Source organism: Ceratotherium simum, chromosome 6 (assembly GCF_057802395.1).
Source record: "Ceratotherium simum simum isolate JZ-2026a chromosome 6, ASM5780239v1, whole genome shotgun sequence".
Classification (NCBI taxonomy): Eukaryota; Metazoa; Chordata; class Mammalia; order Perissodactyla; family Rhinocerotidae; genus Ceratotherium; species Ceratotherium simum.
Genome location: NC_141905.1, coordinates 17,768,911 through 17,786,985, shown reverse-complemented (window position 1 = coordinate 17,786,985; position 18,075 = coordinate 17,768,911). Strand labels below are relative to the sequence as shown.

Genomic DNA, 18,075 nt, shown 5'->3' with positions numbered 1-18,075 from the left:
CTTTTGCACATATTTTCCATCAGTGTGTGGCTTGTCATTCATTCTCTTGACAGCATCTTTTGCAGACCAGAAGTTTTTAATGTTAATAAAGTCCAACTTGTCAATTTTTTCTTTCACAGATCAAGCCTTTGATGTTGTATCTAAAAAGTCATCACCAAACCCAAGTTTGTCTAGGTTTTCTCCTGTTATCTTCTAAGAGTTTTATAGTTTATAGTTTTGCATTTTATATTTAGGCCTATGATCATTTTTTTGGGTGTGGATGTCTAGTTTTCTAGTACCATTTGTTGAAAACACTATCCTTTCTCCATTGAATTGACTTTGCTCTTGTCAAAGACCACTTGACTATATTTGTGTGGGTCTATTTCTAGGCTCTCTATTTTGTTCCATTTATCTATCTGTCTATTCTTTCACCAATACCACACTGTATTGTTTACTGTAGCTTTATAGTAAGTCTTGAAGTTGGGTAGTGTCAGTCCTCCAGCTTTGTTCTTCTCTAATATTTTGTTGGCTATTCTGTTTTTATTTTTGCCTCTCCATATAAACTTTAGAATTAGTTTGTTGATATCCACAAAACAACTTGCTGAGATTTTGATTGGGATTACATTGAATTTATACATCAAGTTGGAAAGAACTGACATCATAACAATATTGCTTCTTCCTACCAATGAACATGGAATGTCTCTCCATTTATTTAGTTCTTCGATTTCTTTCATCAGAGTTTTGTATCTTCATACAGACCTTGCACATGTATTGTTATATTTATACCTAAGTATTTCATGTTTTTTGTGCTAATGTAGGTGGTATTATATTTTAAATTTCAAATTCCAATTGTTCATTGGTTGTATATAGGAAGTTGATCGACTTTTGTACACTAACCTTGTACCTGCAACCTTGCTGTAATCGATATTTGTTCCAGGTCAATTTTTGGTCAGTTCTTTGAGGTTTTCTACATAGATGATCATGTCATTTGTTAACAAAGACAGTATTATTTCTTCCTTCCCAATAGGTATACTTTTAATTTCTTTTTCTTATCTAATTGCATTAGGTAGGACTTAGAGTACAATACTGAAAAGGAGTGGTGAGAAGAGATATCCTTGCCTTGCTCATGATCTTAGCAGAGAAGCTTCTACTAGTTTCTTACCACTAAATGTGATGTCAGCTGTAGGTTTTTGTAGATCTCCTTCACTAATATGAGGAAGTACCCCTTTATTCCTAGTTTGCTCAGACATAATATAATTTGTCACTACATAAGTAGTGTGTACAATTTGATTCTTATTTTGTGAAAAATGTATTTTGCGTTGGAAAAAAGAGTGTAAGGGAATACACTTATAATTCAAAGTAGTCACTTTGGCTGGAACATGGGTATTTTCTAAATTTGCTCTGAAGAACCTATATGTGTTTTTTTTTTAATAACAGCAAAATAACATCATGAAAAGTGATTAAACGTTCTGGAGAGAATGGCTTTAGGATAGGAAAAAACGATTAGAGGCTAAATAAAATGGGAATCTAAGACGACAAACTGATTTAGTAATTGCTTCATCATTGGGAATGCAAGCTCTCTGAGGGTCAGGCATGACTGAACCACACCCACAGCGTAATGAATCAGTTCACCTCTGTCTCAGCTTTGCCTATGAAGTGCCATTTATTTATTTGGCATTCTGAGCATGGTTTTTGTGGATATGGAACCAGGTTTCTGTCTTTCCACGTAGTTTTGCTCATTATTTTAGACTGAGGAAAGAGAGAGAGCGAGAGAGAGCTATTGAGACACTGAAACTGAACTACTGAACCAGGAGCACTGTGATCTGACAAGTCATAAGAGAGGGGAGGAGGAGCGCGTCCCAAGTCCCAAGGTTGTCAGGCGGAGCGCGGGCGCCGAGGGCCCGCTCCAGAGTCGAGCGCACGCCAGGCGGTGGGAAGGGGGCAGCAGCGCCCCCGCCTGGCTCCCGCGTTCCCGGGCCGGGCACATCCCGCCCGCCCAAGTGCCTCGAGAGCACACAGCGCTCCCAGTGTTCTCCGGGTTCCGTGGCTCCCGCGCCCGCGGTGTGCTAGGGCGGCGGCGACGCGACGGGCGAGGGGCACGGCGCCCGCACTGCCCCTGCCGCCTGCTGGTTGCAGCGAGCGCCGCGGACCGGCTGGAGCCAGGCTGAGCCACCGCGCCCGCGTCGCGCCGCACGCCGCGGTGGCGCTCGGGGACGACCCGCGCGGGCGCGCACAGGCGGCGCGGGGCGGCCGGCGCAGCGCGGACCCTTGGCGGGCAGCACGCCCACTTCCCCCCGGGTCGGTGGCTGCAGGCAGCTCGGGCCCGTGGCCCCTCCGCCTCAAGTCTGGGAGCTCCCGGCCCCACTCTGCCGTTGCCTATGGGGATCCGAGAGTTTCCCGGCAGCGCACCCAGGGGCAAAAGCATCGCCATGTAAGTAGCGCCCCGGGGTGGGTGCGCGAACGGGTGGCTGGAGCGCCGGGATGGCCCTTTTGCAGCCGGGACGCCGGGTAGTTTGGGGCTCGGGAAGGGGCGGCGCGCGCGGCGGAGGTGCTCGGGAAGTTTAAGGCGCCCTCTCCCTCGCCACTCGCCCCAACCTGCCCTGCCCCGAGGCGCACAGGGCCCGGCACCGGAGACGGGACCCGACGCCGAGGCTGCTGCGGGAACTGGGGTGGGTGGCGGGCGGTGGGAGCGCCCGCCCTGCGGTGGCACTTGCCCCTGGGGGGCCCGGGCTGCGCCCTTGCTGGCCCTGGGATCTGCTCCTCACCGAAATCCCCCCCTTCTCTGTCCTGGCTCCCTCTCCCCGCCCACCTGCCCACGCCTCAGTGGCATGAGGAGGTCACCGGACGTCAGTCCCCGGAGACTGTCCGACATCAGCCCCCAGCTCCGGCAGCTCAAATACTTGGTGGTGGACGAGGCGATTAAGGAGGATCTGAAATGGTCGCGCTCGGTGGAGGACCTTACCAGCGGGCCGGTGGGGCTCACGTCCATCGAGGAGCGGATCCTGCGCATCACCGGCTACTATGGCTACCAACCCTGGGCAGCGAGCTACAAAAGTAAGACACCCCCGCGCCGCATCCCCTCATTTCCCGCGCCCGCCGGTGCGTCTGCCCTACAGTTGTCGCGGCAGCCTCGGGGAGCCGGATCGCACGCTGCAGCGCGTCCAGCCGCCCGTCCCCCTTCCCTTAACTGCCCTGCCCGCAGATACAGACCCAGGTTTGCAACTTTTAGGAAGAGGCTTGGAGACGGAGTTCTCTAGGACCTTTGGGAATTTCTGATCCATTCTCTCACCGCCCCCCCCCCTCCGCCCCATACGCACCTCTCTATCCTCATCAGCTTGCTCTTGAAGTGTCACAATATGGGAGACACGTTGGAAACTCAGTGTATCCTGCGCTGTGTGGCTTCCCTGCGGATCTGAAAGTGTTACTCACCCCAGGTCGGGTTCACCTGGCTCAGTTAGAAACTGCAGACTTAGCTACCCTGGATTTTAACTCTTTACTGTGTCTCCTAGGCCTTGATGATGGAGGATAATTCTTGGGGCCTTCATTTTAGATCTTATTCACTCTCGTTGCCCCAGGTCTTTATCTATCCTCAGTGTAGAGGTTCTATATGGATCGTTCTGGATATTGGCATTTGGTCCCAGAGCCATAAATGGTTGGTGCCAGGTGGAGCAGCTGAAACTTTTCTTTGCCAGTGGGCCCAGCTGATGGCTTTGGCAGTGCTGTGATCAATTATACAGACATTACCTGTGTGACCAGGACTAATTTGGTGGATATTTCTTTCTCTCACTTTGGAAGGGAGAAGTTGGCTACAACAGACTGCAGATGTCTGTAACTGTAACCATAATTAGATGCTTCCATCACTATCGTTTGACATAGCAGAAAGAGATTGCCATTTCCCATCTCAGTCAGGATAAAAAATGGGTACTGCTTCATTCCGTTGGTAATGAAGACTAACAGCTTAATGATTCTGAGATATATTTTACCCTTTGTTGCTTGAAATGGGAACATACTTTATTGGTCCTTAGAAAAAAAAAAGCAGGCTTTTGTAATTTAATCATATTCAGCTCTAAAAATATGTCTGTCTTGAGTTTTTTCCTAAAACCCTTGATTCCAAGCCAGAGGTCAGCAGTATGCTAGCGGTTAGCTGCTTACTTGTAAGTTATTTGCAGGAAGAAATGTAGGATTTTAATGTTTTGTTTTCATGCCTTTACTAATTTTTAAAGGACTGTGGTGATTGCATTTAACTCTGTATAAACCTTTAAAAGGTTATCCACGTCTCCTCCATTCTTCTGCTGCTAAAATCATAGCTGATAAATTGGCTTTGGATCATAGAAGGAAGACAAGAGACCAAGTTCTCTTTTCAGCTGAAAAGCATTGGGCATAAAATAACAAGACTGAAAACCCACTGGAAACCATTTCTCTTATGCACGAGGATAGGACACTCAATTTCTTTTTTTTTTTTTTAAAGATTTTATTTATTTATTTTTCCCCCAAAGCCCCAGTACATAGTTGTATGTCACAGCTGCACATCCTTCTAGTTGCTGTATGTGGGACGCGGCCTCAGCATGGCCAGAGAAGCAGTGCGTCGGTGCGCGCCCGGGATCCGAACCCGGGCCGCCAGCAGCGGAGCGCACGCACTTAACCGCTAAGCCACGGGGCCGGCCCAGGACACTCAATTTCTATTTCTGCTTTCTAAGTTTTTGTTAGAAATTTTCTATTTTATATTTCTGTTCTCTGCTTTCTTAATAAGTAAGATAGTGGTAAAAATTACAGCCTTCTTGGAGTCATGTCTTTAGCCCCTAAAGTCATACTAAGGTTTATCTTTGTAATTCTGTTTGTGACTGGCCCCATGTGCTTCGTAGAAATTGTCACTAAGGTTTGTGTCACCAAGGTTTGGGGGTCGGCGGGGAGCTTACAGCAGTGATGACTGTGCTTGGTACAAATACACTTTATATTTAAGACAGGGGAAAGGCCATATGGAAAATGAGTCCCTTGTACCACCAGTGGTATTTGTAAATATCCTCTCTCTGAGGCTTCACTGAAGGAGTAAATGTTAGCAGGCAAGGCTACAGTGATCATTATAGTATGAATACCATCAGCTCACTCCTTTATTCCTGAGAAGATTCTTCTTTATTCTAAGGTATTTCCTTTTCACTAAAATGCTTTAGGTGACAACTGACATTTTGATGAATTAATTGGATTTTAAGTTTAAATTTAGAGAAGCTAACGTTCTATTGACATAGCCAGAGAAATTTTAGAGCAGTACTTTTGCTGTTTGCCATTTCTACCTAAGTAGAAAAAAAAAATAAAGAGGCTTATCTATATGTTGGTATTAGTTATTTTGTTTGTTGGTTAATAATCACACTCAATAAACTGGGAGAGATGATGATTACAAAAGAAATATTCTAATGGTCTCCAGAGCACCTCATGGGATGCTCTAGGCCTCATCCTTGACATTATGTCACCTTATAGTCATCTTTCAAAGTGGATCATCTATATCCCCTCTGAAGGAGTTGCCAATGAGAGTTTCTAGACCATTTGAGAGGTATAAGTTAGCTGCCTTTGTAGCAAGAGAAATTATTTGAATGACCACCTATTCATTCTTATCCTCTTAACGTTTAGACTTTGTTTTGGGCCGTTAGATAAATGAGGTAAATGTGAACAGTGCAGAAATGATCTTTGCTCAGCCTTCTCAGCCCAATCAGTGAGATTAACAAGTTTCCTAGACAAGGGACTTTTTGTAAGGACCTTTTTTTTTAAATCCTAAAGGCTCCCGGGTCTGAGAGGGATGGTTTGTGTGGAACATTCAACTGAGAATTGAACTGTAAACCAGTAGATAAGAAGGGTCGAGTTCCTCTTCTCAGTGGCTAAAGTCCTCCGAGCAACACATTCATGTTTCTGAACCAAACTCCCGGGCAGTGTTCTTGGGGATTCCTTGGATTCCCAGCTGGGAGTGTATCCCAAAAGCACGTGGTCCACAGTAGATGCTCAGTAATTACTGTTGAATGAGCCGGTGGATGCCGCCTGAAATGCTGACCTCTGGGAGAGAGAACCTTGGAATGCATCTCCGTCGGTTTCTATCTTTTAATTCTTGATGCCGACTTCCTGTTAGTTTGGAATTGCTTCACTCCTTCCCTGTTCTTCCATCATAGGTGCCATCCTCAGCTTCCTGAACCATAGACTAGACCAGAATTCTTTTTTTTTTTTTTTTTTTTGTAAGGAACATCAGCCCTGAGCTAATCCGTGCTAATCCCCCTTTTTTTGCTGAGGAAGACCGGCTCTGAGCTAACATCTATTGCCAATCCTCCTTCTCTTTTTTTTTTTCCCCCCAAAGCCCCAGTAGACAGTTGTATGTCATAGTTGCACATCCTTCTAGTTGCTGTATGTGGGACACGGCCTCAGCATGGCTGGACAAGCGGTGCATCGGTGCGCGCCCGGGATCTGAACCCAGGCCGCCAGCAGCGGAGCATACGCACTTAACCGCTAAGCCAAGGGGTCGGCCCTAGACCAGAATTCTTGACAGCGAGCTTTGGTTTAGCCCAGGGTTTCTCAGCCTCAGCACTATTGACATTTGTACTGAGTAATTCTTTATTGTGGGGGGCTGCCCTGTGCATTAGGGTGTTTAGCAGCGTCCCTGGCCTCTAGCACACCCCCTCCTCGCCTGACGTGTGACAACCAAAAATGTTTCCAGACAGCGCCAAATGTCCTCTGGGAGTGTGCCTTTGGATGAGAATCCCTCATTTAGCCTCACTCCAAATTCATGCTCTGAGTGAACATTTTTCTGTTGACCGGTAGTGCTAACCTAGCAGGCCTGCCTGCCTGCCTTCTGAATTCCTGACCCTCTCTCTTTGTTCTTCCTGGACCACTTCTCAGGTTTTCACGATGGGCCAGGTTAGAATGAACAGCCTTCTGGAAGAGCCTGTTTTGCCTGCGGCTAACGTGACTCCGTGCTCACCATAAATAGATACCCTGGAGTGAGTGCTTTAGAATTCATAACAATTTGGATAGTTTCTCTTAATGACTTCCTTTCCTCTCCCACCTTGTACCACAGCAGAAGAGAAATGACTGGAATATCTTCTGCTTCCCCTTTGCTTTCTTATTTCTCTGGTATAGACACCAGCTGGGGAGGAGATGGCTGTAGAAGGGAGGAGGAGGGGCAGAGATCAGGAATAAGCCAACCATATAGTGGACGGCCAGGCCCAGGCTTCTGAAGCAGTGGGGCCTGGCGACATTTGGGCACAGGGATGTTTGAAGTCACCTATCTTGGAGATCCCAAATAGAGGCTCTTATGCAGGATGAAGGAGCATCTATAAATGCTCAGTTGTTTTCATTTATTCATTTAGCAAACTTTTTGGAGCATATACTGTGCCAGAATACAGAGATAAGTGATGGGAGACCAGGCTCACTACACAGGTGTGCCTTGTCAAGAAATACCTGCATCTAGGTAATAGATAAATTGTTCACATTTAGCAGGGGTGATTACTTTGCAAAAAGTTTCCCTACAGGGTGTTTTCAAATAGTGAGCTCACAAACATTTTTCTAGTAAAGAAACTTTTTAGGCGTAGCTTTTGGGTGGGGGTCATGTTTGTTGCTTAAAATGAGGTACAACTGTCTTTTGAGTAGATTTATTAATACTATGTGGTGCTGGTATGTTCAGATAACAGTGATTTTTTTTAAATGCTGATGGGTTTAGTTTTAAGTCATTTGTAGAGTGGAGGGTGGGCTAGTCCCAAATGGCCAGCCCATCTCTAGCCCACTCCAGCCTGCCATTGGCGATTTGAACCTTGCCAGGAGCATGTGGATTACTGAGCATAACCCAGTTTATCTGGGTGGAGGTTTTGTAGTTCAAGCTGAGAAAATGTAGGGCACTGAATAGCTCAGCTGCTGACAGGAAAATCTCATGTGCCAGGGTCCTCCAGGTTTAACATGTTAGAAAGGGTTTGCATGAGGTGAGGGGGAGGGGTTTGTAGGGAAAGACCATCTTTCTACTCTCTGCCATTCCAGACTCAACTGTGAGTGTAGGTTGCTGACGTGGTTACCAGTGGTAACTGGAACAGTGGCTCATAGTGTAATTGAATTCATGGTGAGCACTGCTCTTTGATCCTCCCAAAATAGTAAAGGTCAGGTCAGCAATTCAAAAATGACCCACTTGTAAGAGATTTATAATTTGGTTGTAAAAGTTTTTTCTAGAATGGAGCCTGGCATATGAAATACTAGACTGAAAAGATTTTAAAAGAAAAAAAGTTGGAGTGTGATGGGGGTGGGATGGGATGAGCTTAGAGCATGACATTTTCTAATGTCTCAGAGAGTAGATTTTATTCCTGAATATGAATATATGCTAATAATTTAGTAAATAGTTTTCTGAGATTTGAAAGAATTAAAGTGCAGAACTATAATTTTTTAAAGAAACACGGTGCTCCCCAGTACACTCAGATCATTGACAGGGGGTTATAAACCCTTTGCAACTGGTGGTGAAGGGCTTGTAGTCCATGTTCTCACCTCCAGGGAAGCACAGTGTTCCCGGCTTTCAAAGATGCCTGGGCAAGGAAATTTCTCACTGGTCTTCAGGAGTCTATCCTGGGTCTCTTTATCAAATGTCTAGTCTAAAACACTCTGGCAGTGACTGTTGGCCCCCTTCCTTAAGCAGTTGGAAAAATTCAGATTAGTTGCATTAAAAAATTAATCCATATGTGTATGAGCCATTGGACTCTAAGTGTTTTCCTGAGTGTTGATAAGGATACTCATTTGAATTGTAGCCCTGAATGAAGGAGGGGACAACCTCGGTTTCTTTAATGTTCTCAGGAGAAGCAGAGGAAAGGGAATCAGGAGGAGTTGCATTCACATCCCAGCTTTGTCCCTTCACAGCAATGTCACCGTTGGCAAGTTACCCACCTCTGTGATCCTCTGTTTTCTTATCCATAAAATGGGGGATGATGTAACTACTTTTCAGGATTGTCATGAGGATTAAATGAAATAATGTATATAGCATCCAGCCCTTTGCCTGGCATCTATAAATACTCCTTTATTTTTGTTTATTCATTTAGCAAACTTTTTGAGCATTTACTGCATGCCAGAATATAGACATAGGTGATGGGAGACACAGTCCTTGCCTTCAAATCTCACAGACTAGAGGGAGAGAAAGTGAAATCCGAAGCGATAATAGGGTGTGATAAAGATTGGCTTGGGGTGCTTCGAGAGCCCTTTCTCACAGTGGTGAGTTTGGTTCAGAAGCTGGAGGAGTGATAAGCCACAGGAAGTGGGTGGAGGGGAGGTTTGCATTCCACACAGGGGAACAGTATATGCACAGAAAGGTAATTCAGCTTGACTGGAGCATAGTGGCACCAGAGTGTAAAAGATGAAGTGGGACTGTGAGCAGAGACTGACTCTAGTACCTTATACTCTAGTCATCTGATGTGTGTCATCAGGAGGACCACTGATGTATGTCACCTTACTCATCCAGTCCCCAGTCTAAGTGTCACTTCTTCCAGGGAGCCTCTCTGACCATGTTAGATCTGGTGAGGTGTTCTTACCGGGGTCTCCCACAGTGCTGTCGCTTTCATATGTATTGTCCTGGCTAGTTTAAGTGTGTGGCTGAAACTTACAAATGGAAAGTTTGTAAGGGCAGGGCTCATTACTGTGTCTCCAGCCCTCAGTGTGGTCTCTGTACATAGAACTATGATGATTCTATCCCCAGATCACACAGTGATGATTCTATCCCCAGATCACACAGTATCTCTAGCACCTAAATCAATAAACATATGCTAAATATATTAATGAAAGGCCATTTACATACACACACACGCATGCATGCACACACACGAAGTGGCTCCTAAGCATCTATATTTCTGTGGGGTCTTCCAGTGTAGAACACTTCTGATTGTCTTTCTCAGTCAAGAAATGGGACTCCCATTGCTCAGTCTCCAGGGTCTTCACTTTAACTCAGCTGAAAACACTGACAAGCAATGTCACTTCTAGAGCTTACATTCGCCAGTCTCATATCAGAGTGTTTGTCTAGTTTTGATAACCTCACTTTAAAAATGATATGGAAAAATGAATAGTGCCCTGGGAAGAAGAGGAAATGGATTGATGGGAATTGAAAATGGGTTCTACAGGCCGGATTAAAGCTTTAGGGGAGGGAGAGGTGAAACAGGCATATGACATGTCTTTTTGAGAACAATTGGTGTGGACACCTTTGGGAATGTCCTCCTAACTCACCATGAACCACTTAACTAGCCTGCACCACATCGTCAGGGTGGGCCCTTAGCAGCCAGACTCATATTAACTTCCTCCTGGGCACCTTAGATCAGATCAGGGTGGACTCTTGAACACGCTAACTCCATCAGTATCTCCCACCTGGAATTTAAGATTAAAACCAGGAGATTGTGGTCTAGTCTGGGGTAGTTTTGAGTGGAGGAGATGCTGTGAGAGAGCTGTTCTGGCTTCCATGTGGATGGAGAGGCAGAGAAAGCTGGTCTACATAGAGAGAAGAATCAGACAGGTGTACAGAGCAGCCCAGAGGGAGCCTTGGCAATTTCCAGGACTCCATGCTGGGTCCTGTTTCTCTCCTAGGTCAAGGTCTTGCTGCAGCTCCTCCTCTAAGCTCCAGGAGACGCCGCTGTTGCAATGCCACAGCCCTTTCCTGCTATGTGAGCAGAAGCTGGGTTTTGTTCCATGCTACTGTAGACACCCATCTGAATAGGATTTCTGAGCCCCTTCTCTCAGGCTCATGTAGGACAAAACAAGGATATATATACATATATACACCAAAGAATTTTCCTTTGGAAATAAGAAATCACTTTTTGACTGCTGAGATAAAGAAGGTCATGGAGCTTCTGTCACTGGAGAGCTTTAGAAAGAGATGGACACCCAGTAACCCTGGCTGGATTAAGTATTTATTTATCCTGTGTCAGGGGGATGAAGTAGTTTTTTTTTTTTTTACTTGGTATCTTTTTGTTTAATTCAGTGTGAGTGTGCGTTGATCAGCAGAGTGATAAACTAGTTTTGTTTCCTTATTGCAGAGCCTAGAAAAGGACTTGTACAATTAGGAACCTGATAAATTCTTTGGGTTAATATGGTAGCAAGCTCTTGAACAATTGCCTAGGATGTGGACACACATTTTTCTCTCATGCAGCTTGAGGTAGCCGTAATTTATGCTAGCGTTTGAGATTGTAGGAAATCAATTGCTCCTCTCAGGTGATTTGCAGCTCAGAAGGCTGGAGGCTGTTTTGGACTCCTGAGACATAGAGATAGTCAATGTAACTTCTCAGAACAGTTTTCTAGTTTTGACAGATGTTTTCTGTGACATTCAGATTTTCTCCTTGTCAGTCTGCTGTGTATCATCTACAGTACTTGATAGATAAGAATCTATTAGGAAATTATTTCTATCTTTCTTTACCATCTACTTTGTAACAACAGAGAGTTATAAAAATCTGTGTATGTCCTTAAAGTTTTATTCAAAAGGGTCGGAAGAAGGATGGTTCTTTTTTTTTTTTTTTTAAAGATTTTATTTATTATTTATTTTTTTCCCCCCAAAGCCCCGGTAGACGCTTGTATGTCATAGCTGCACATCCTTGTAGTTGCTGGATGGTTCTTAATGAATGTTGACTTTGCTTCCTTACTTTTCTTTTTAGAAATTGAGTCTGCTCATTTTCAATGCATGTATATTAAGATGTCCTCCTCTTAAAAAAAGGAGTATAATTATGATTGTAGGTATGAAACAGTTGGGTTTGGTGCAGCGTTCTCATGGTGTGCACAAGTGGGAGTTTAATACACATTTTTCATGGAGAAGTGCATTAACGCTGGTGTGTGACACCTAGGAAGGACTTGAATTCCCCTCTTCTGTACGTTTTTTAGAAAAGAACTGGCCGATGAAATAGTTTGAAGACCGTTTAAATGCTGTAACCCAGAACAACAGATTTTAAAGGTTTATCCAAACTCTTTTACTTTGTCACCATTTTGTTTTATTAAATATTTAACATAAAAATCTTTTGTATTTTGTAGGTTTATTTGAGTTTATGCAGTGGGTGTGGTTTCAAAGTTACATGTAAATAAAATTTATATGATTAGAATCTACTGTGAAAACACTAGGAAAACTTGGTACTGGTACGTGTGTAATTGTGTGTGTTCTATCTGTAACCTACATTGTATCTTATGATTCACTCAGAATACAGTGAGGAGTTTGGATGTGGTGGCTGGAAGGTGGAGGAAGGAACACTTTCAAACTAGACCCCACATGCTCCGTCTTGAGAAGCCCATGGGCTAGACAGGGGCTTCAGAAAATTGTTGTGTGAAGTTTCAACCACTACTCATGAAGGGGTTCATTTGTGAATGGTTCAAAAACATATCAAACAATGGAATGTAATGTGAATGCATATTCATTTATCGGTTAGTCCATCCTTCCATCCATCCATCCATCCATCTAGTCATTCATTCATTCATTCAAATGTCAAATAGTTCACTGCTTCTACAGAGCAGTAAGTATACTCATTTCTAAGATAAACATATACTAAATATATGGTATAGTTACTATTTCCTAAAATTACATAGTGGGGAGACAGAAAAGACACATATCAATCTGTAACTCCCATACTTTCCTTGTCTTGGGCCCATCTCACAGGTGCACCACCTCTTTCATTTTGGTGCTTCCTTTACTATTTTATTGTCGGGCACCATAGACAGCTGGTTAGCAAGAGACGGAGTATTGAGCCCTGGGGAACTTCTTTTTCTCTTCCTTTGCAAACTTGAGCTCTGTTACTGTAATCAGTTCTAATTTGTTCATTTGATGTATCCCAGACATTAGACATTTTTTCTCTTTTATGAAATCACACAAAAACAAAGATTTTTGACTCTGTTGATGAGATTAAGCTACTAAACCAGCACATTTCTTCCGCAGTGTTTTATGCTGCAGGCATTCTTTTTCTTTCTGGCTCTGAGGAAAGGCAGCCTGAGACCTGAGAGATTTTTCGTCCTCTTACTGGGGGCCTGGCAGAGATAGAGTGGACTGGAATTCGAAGGAGTTGGGATGTACTCCCAGCTCTGCCTGTTCTTCCCTGCACTGCTGCACATTGTGTTTGTGCAGTTTCTCCGGTTCCTTTAGGAGAAAATTCCCATGTCTGTAGAAATGCTCTTTTAAAGCTATTGTCTTGGCCGTTAAGCTTGATAGTCATAACACTTTTTAATTTGTGTGGATGTGAAGGGAGTGATGTTCCTAAGGGGCATCTCACTTTTATACATTAATAAAAACTGAAGCGTCCTGATTAATGGGACTGTTACTTTACATAATGTTGAGAATGGTAGGATCTGGAGTTCTGTTCAGCAGTTTCTTGCGTTAGTTGATCCTGGAGCCACCTCCCCTGTCTGGATGACTCCAAGCCTCAGGGATGTGGTTGAGCTAACAGATAGGGTAAGCCTGTGTTCTTGGAGAACTCTGTCTTGCTCCCTTCCTGTCTTGCCTGCCTCTTTCCTTGACCCTGGCTTGTCTTTGTGCTGAGCACATGGAAGTCTGAGCGCCCAGAGAAGGCTGTGCGTCTTTGGGACTGATGGTCCCTTATGGTCGGCAAGTGACCTAGAGTCTCTCAAATCAGTACCGAGTCCTGGATTACTCCATTATTTTCTGGTTGATGTGGCCACTTTAGGGGAGGCAGCCAGCGTCCCTTGGCCACCTGTACCTGATCGGAGGCCAGGAGGTGATAATAGTTACCTTCTAGTGGCCTGGATCTCTTGTCCCAAGGCCTCAGCAGTGCGCTAGGAATGCCTCATTTTCTATGTGGAGGTATCTGTGTCGCTTTGGGGGAAACATAGTGTAAAGAAAAAACAGACTGTCATTTTCCTTTACATCACACACAGTACTCTCTGAATAGTACTTCACTTCTGATATGGCTGGTCACAAAATGTGTGGTAGTTTTTCCAACATGAAACAATTCTGTGACACCAGCTGGGTGTCCTACAATTTAACTCAATTGACACTATCTACCTGGAGATAACATCAGATTGCGTAGGTTGAGGGCTCAGGCCTACAAGATTGCCCCCCACTTCAGATGCCAATCACAAGTCCGTGTTGTCACCCGTGCTTCTGACCAACTGGCTATAAATTGGAGGTTCCCACAACTCCCTCCTTGGGTTCAACTAATTTGTCAGAGTGGCTCGCAGAACTGAGGAAAACACTTTACTTATACTAGATTATCAGTTTATCATACAAGGATGTAACTTAGCAGTTCGGTGGAAGGATGCACAGGGCAAGATATATGGGAAGGGGCAGGGAGCTTCTGTGCCCTCTCTGGGTGTGCCACCCTCCTGGCACCTCCACGTGTCCACCAACCCGGAAGCTCTCTGAACCCCTTCTTTTTGTTTTTTTTATGGAGCCTCTATTACATAGGCATGATTGATTAAATCATTGGCCATTGTTGATTGATTTAATCTCTAGTCCTTCTCCCCTCCCTGGAGGTGGGGGGCAGGTGGGACTGAAAGTTCCAACCCTCTAATCACAGTTGGTTCCCCTGGCAACCAGCCCCCGTCCTTTGGGGCTTTCCAAAAGTCACCCCATTAATATAAACTCAGGTGTGGTTGAAAGGGGCTTGTTGTGAACAACCAAAGACACCCATTTCACCTTTATTGCTCTTATCACTTAGGAAATTCTAAGGGTTTTAGGAGCTCTGTGCCAGAAATGAGGATGAAAACCAAATATATATTTCTTATTATAAATCTCAGTCTCACACATAGTTATGAAAGACATTTTGGAGGCAATTGGGAAAATTTGAATGTCTGCTGTTTATTAAATTATTTTATGGAATATTGTTGTTTTCCTTGGGCTTAATATTAGTGTGGTTATGAGGAGAATGTGGTTATTCTTGAGATACTGAAGTGTTTAGGGATAAAGTGTCATTATGTCTGCAATGTACTTTTCAGTAGTTCAGCAAAAACAAGTACAGATAGATTGAATGACAGATCAACAAAATGTGGCAAAATTTTAATATTTGGTGACTCTAAATAATATACATATGTGTGTGTTTTTTGGACTGTTTTCCCAACTTTTCTGTAAATGTGAACAGTTTCAAAATAAAATATGTCATTGTTCCAGTCAATGGCATAGCATAGCCCAGGCCTGAAAGGGAGAGACTGTGTATTTGATTCAGAGTTATTGCATCAGAATTTAGCCAAAAAGCAGGGAGAATTGTGTGAACTCTGTCAAGTTGTCTCAGGGAAGGTGGAGGTTCTTTACTTCAGTGGCAGCATCGGCACTGGCTTCAGCCACACTCAGCATTCAGTATCATCTTCCAGGTAGGACAGAGCCTAAGTGTTATGGTCTGAATGTTTGTGTCCCCCCAAAATTCATATGTTGAAATCTTAACCTGCAATGTGATGGTGTAAGGAGGTGGGTTCTTTGGGAGGTAGTTAGATCATGAGGTGGAGCCCTCATGAATGGGATTAGTGCCCTTATAAGAAGCGGCCTGAGAGCTAGGTCATTCTCTTTATACCACGTGAGGCTGTCTACAACCCGTTAGAAGGCCCTCACCAGAACCCAACCCTGCTGGCACCCTGATCTCGGACTTCCAGCTTCCAGAACTGTAAGAAGTAAATGTCTGTTGTTTATAAGCCACTCAGTCTGTGGTATTCTGTGACAGCAGTCCAAACTGACTAAGACACTAAAGTAGCATCTGCCTGGGTTTCCCTCCCCCACCTCTGGCCACATCAGTGTCCCTCAAACATGCTTATACCTGGATATGTTTATGGCATAGATTGTGGTGATGGTTTCCCAGGTGTATACTTATCTCCAAACTCATCAAGTTATATACATTAAATATGTACAGGTTTTTGTATGTCAATCATACCTCAATAAAGTAGTTTTTAATTTTAGAAAAGACATGCTCTTCACCATGTGGGACATGTTTCAGGCTCCAGTCTTCTCTTGATGAAGAAAACCTATTTTTCAGAGATTTAGATTTCTGGTCCATTTCTCTAAATGGTTTAACTTTGTAACCTATAAAATAAAAATATGCTTGTATTTGGGGACGACTTGCCTTACCTGAGGGTGGACAGGTAGCCTAGCATCTTAGTCTGCAAAAGAGGCTGTTTGTAAAGGATTCATTAGCCTGTGGTGTAGATTGCATTTCAAGTGCTGAGTCTCTGGAATGCTGGCATCACATCTTCTGTTATATTTTATGTCTCTCCTGATGAACTCTCATTTATGCTTGAGCACTCTTTCCTCCTGGCTCCCAAGGCTTGGGGCCGGGCCAGGGAGGGAAGACCACTCCCCTTTGCGGGCTGCTCCCAAGGGAATGGCTCTATCAACTGCTACCCGGGGAAGGATGGCTCTGTTGGGAGGAGGGAAAGCATCCATGGGGCTTCCAGGACCTCTTTCTCACCCTGCATGCAGGCTACACTATCAAAATCTCTATTTGCCTTTAGCAGCTCAGAACCCTTGGCAGAATTCACCTCGTGGAGTCCCTAGAGAGACGTCATTATCGCTGTTTGTGGATAGAGAAACGAGGCACAGAGTAATGACGAGACCACACAGGGATTATTTTTGCCACAAGCTGAATACGGGAGAATTGGAGGCAGTATTTTAAGTTATGGGGATTCCCTTGTTAAAATAGGGAAGATCTGCTCCTTAAGAATAAGGAAAAGGGAGATCCTTTTGGAATCCACAATGAAACAGAGGAAGCAGAAATGCTACAGTGTATTAAAGGCAAGTATTCGTTGAGCTGGGAGTGGGAACAATTGATTGGTTTCAGAATAAAGTATGTACAAGGTCAGAGAAAGGGTATTGAAAAAAAAGGCAGGAGTGAGGTTTGAATTTCAAACAGTTTTCGTGAGAAGGAGGATGTGTGAAGGTGCTAAAACTGAGGGAGGAGAGATGACAACTACTTTCTTTTTTTTTTTAATTTATTTTTCCCCCAAAGCCCCAGTAGATAGTTGTATGTTATAGCTGCACATCCTTCTAGTTGCTGTATGTGGGACGTGGCCTCAGCATGGCCGGAGAAGCGGTGTGTCGGTGCGCGCCAGGATCCGAACCCAGGCCGCCAGCAGTGGAGCGCGCGCACTTAACCGCTAAGCCATGGGGCCGGCCCTGACAACTACTTTCTAAAGCTGCTGTGAACAGTTTTGTAGTTGTCTTGATGAGCATTAGCACTCATTTCTGTTGGATATACATCCAAGAGTGGAATTTCAGGGTTCCAGTGTTGCGGCAGACAGATTCCCAAGTGATTTCCAATGATCCCCGCCTATGATGTTCAGCCCTTGAGCCATTCCCTCCCCTGGAGAGTGGGTGGGGCCTGTGACTTGCTTCTAACCAGTAGAATGTGGCACGTGATGGGATATCACTTCTGTGATTGCCTTGTGTTACATGAGAGTCCATCTTGCCGGCGAACTTGCTTTAGGCCTTCTCTCTCCCTTGCCCGCCTTGATGAAAGCATTGGCCATGTGGGGAGGCCTAGGTGACAGCCACTGCAGGTGGCCTTTAATAGTTGAGGGCAGCCTCTTGCCAGCAGCCATCAAAAAACTGAAGCTCAGTCCTACAACCAGAAGAAACTGAATGCTGCTCAACAATCATGTAAGTGGAAAAGCAAATCCTTTCCTAGTTGAGCCCCTAGATGAGAACCAGCCCTGGCTGACATCTTGGTTTCAGCTTTCTGTATAGAGGGGAGTGAAGAATAGGCCGATAATGCAACCTACCACAAGGGTAAAGAAACGGAATCAGGCATTAGGGCTACCTCGGTTCTGGTCTTGGTTCTGCCATTTACTAACTGGATGTCACTGACCAGGTCCCTTATCCAGCCTGGCCATTCCCTACCTTTTATGTTCAGTGAAGGGACTTGGCAGGATTACATCCTGATTCTCCACCAGCACAAAACTTTAATGAATCTAAGATTTATCTGCGATATCTGAGGAAGTCATCTATTCTGTAAGTGAGAGTTTAGGAGGCTAAACAAACCTGTGTCCTATCTAGAAAGTTAGTCCAATTTGAATCACCTCTTCACTTTGTAGAAGGCAAAGCCCCTGACTTGACCTCCTGATACTAAGTCATTGGAAGGGGAAGCACAAGGATAGAAGAGTTCCTTTTTATCCCACCACTCGTTTTCTCTTATTTCTTTTGGTACA

The 18,075-nt window shown here is 44.5% G+C and overlaps 1 protein-coding gene across 1 annotated transcript in view; it reads left to right on the top strand.

Moving 5' to 3' along the window:
* The first annotated feature begins 2,094 nt into the window (after nucleotides 1-2,094).
* Nucleotides 2,095-18,075, top strand: part of SLC35F3 (solute carrier family 35 member F3) — a 414,606-nt gene continuing 398,625 nt past the window's right edge. Inside the window, exons 1-2 of the mRNA XM_087431936.1 lie at nucleotides 2,095-2,410; nucleotides 2,804-3,033. Coding sequence (XP_087288062.1) covers nucleotides 2,358-2,410; nucleotides 2,804-3,033 — 283 coding nt within the window. The 5' untranslated portion in view covers nucleotides 2,095-2,357. The remainder of the gene's footprint in view (nucleotides 2,411-2,803; nucleotides 3,034-18,075) is intronic.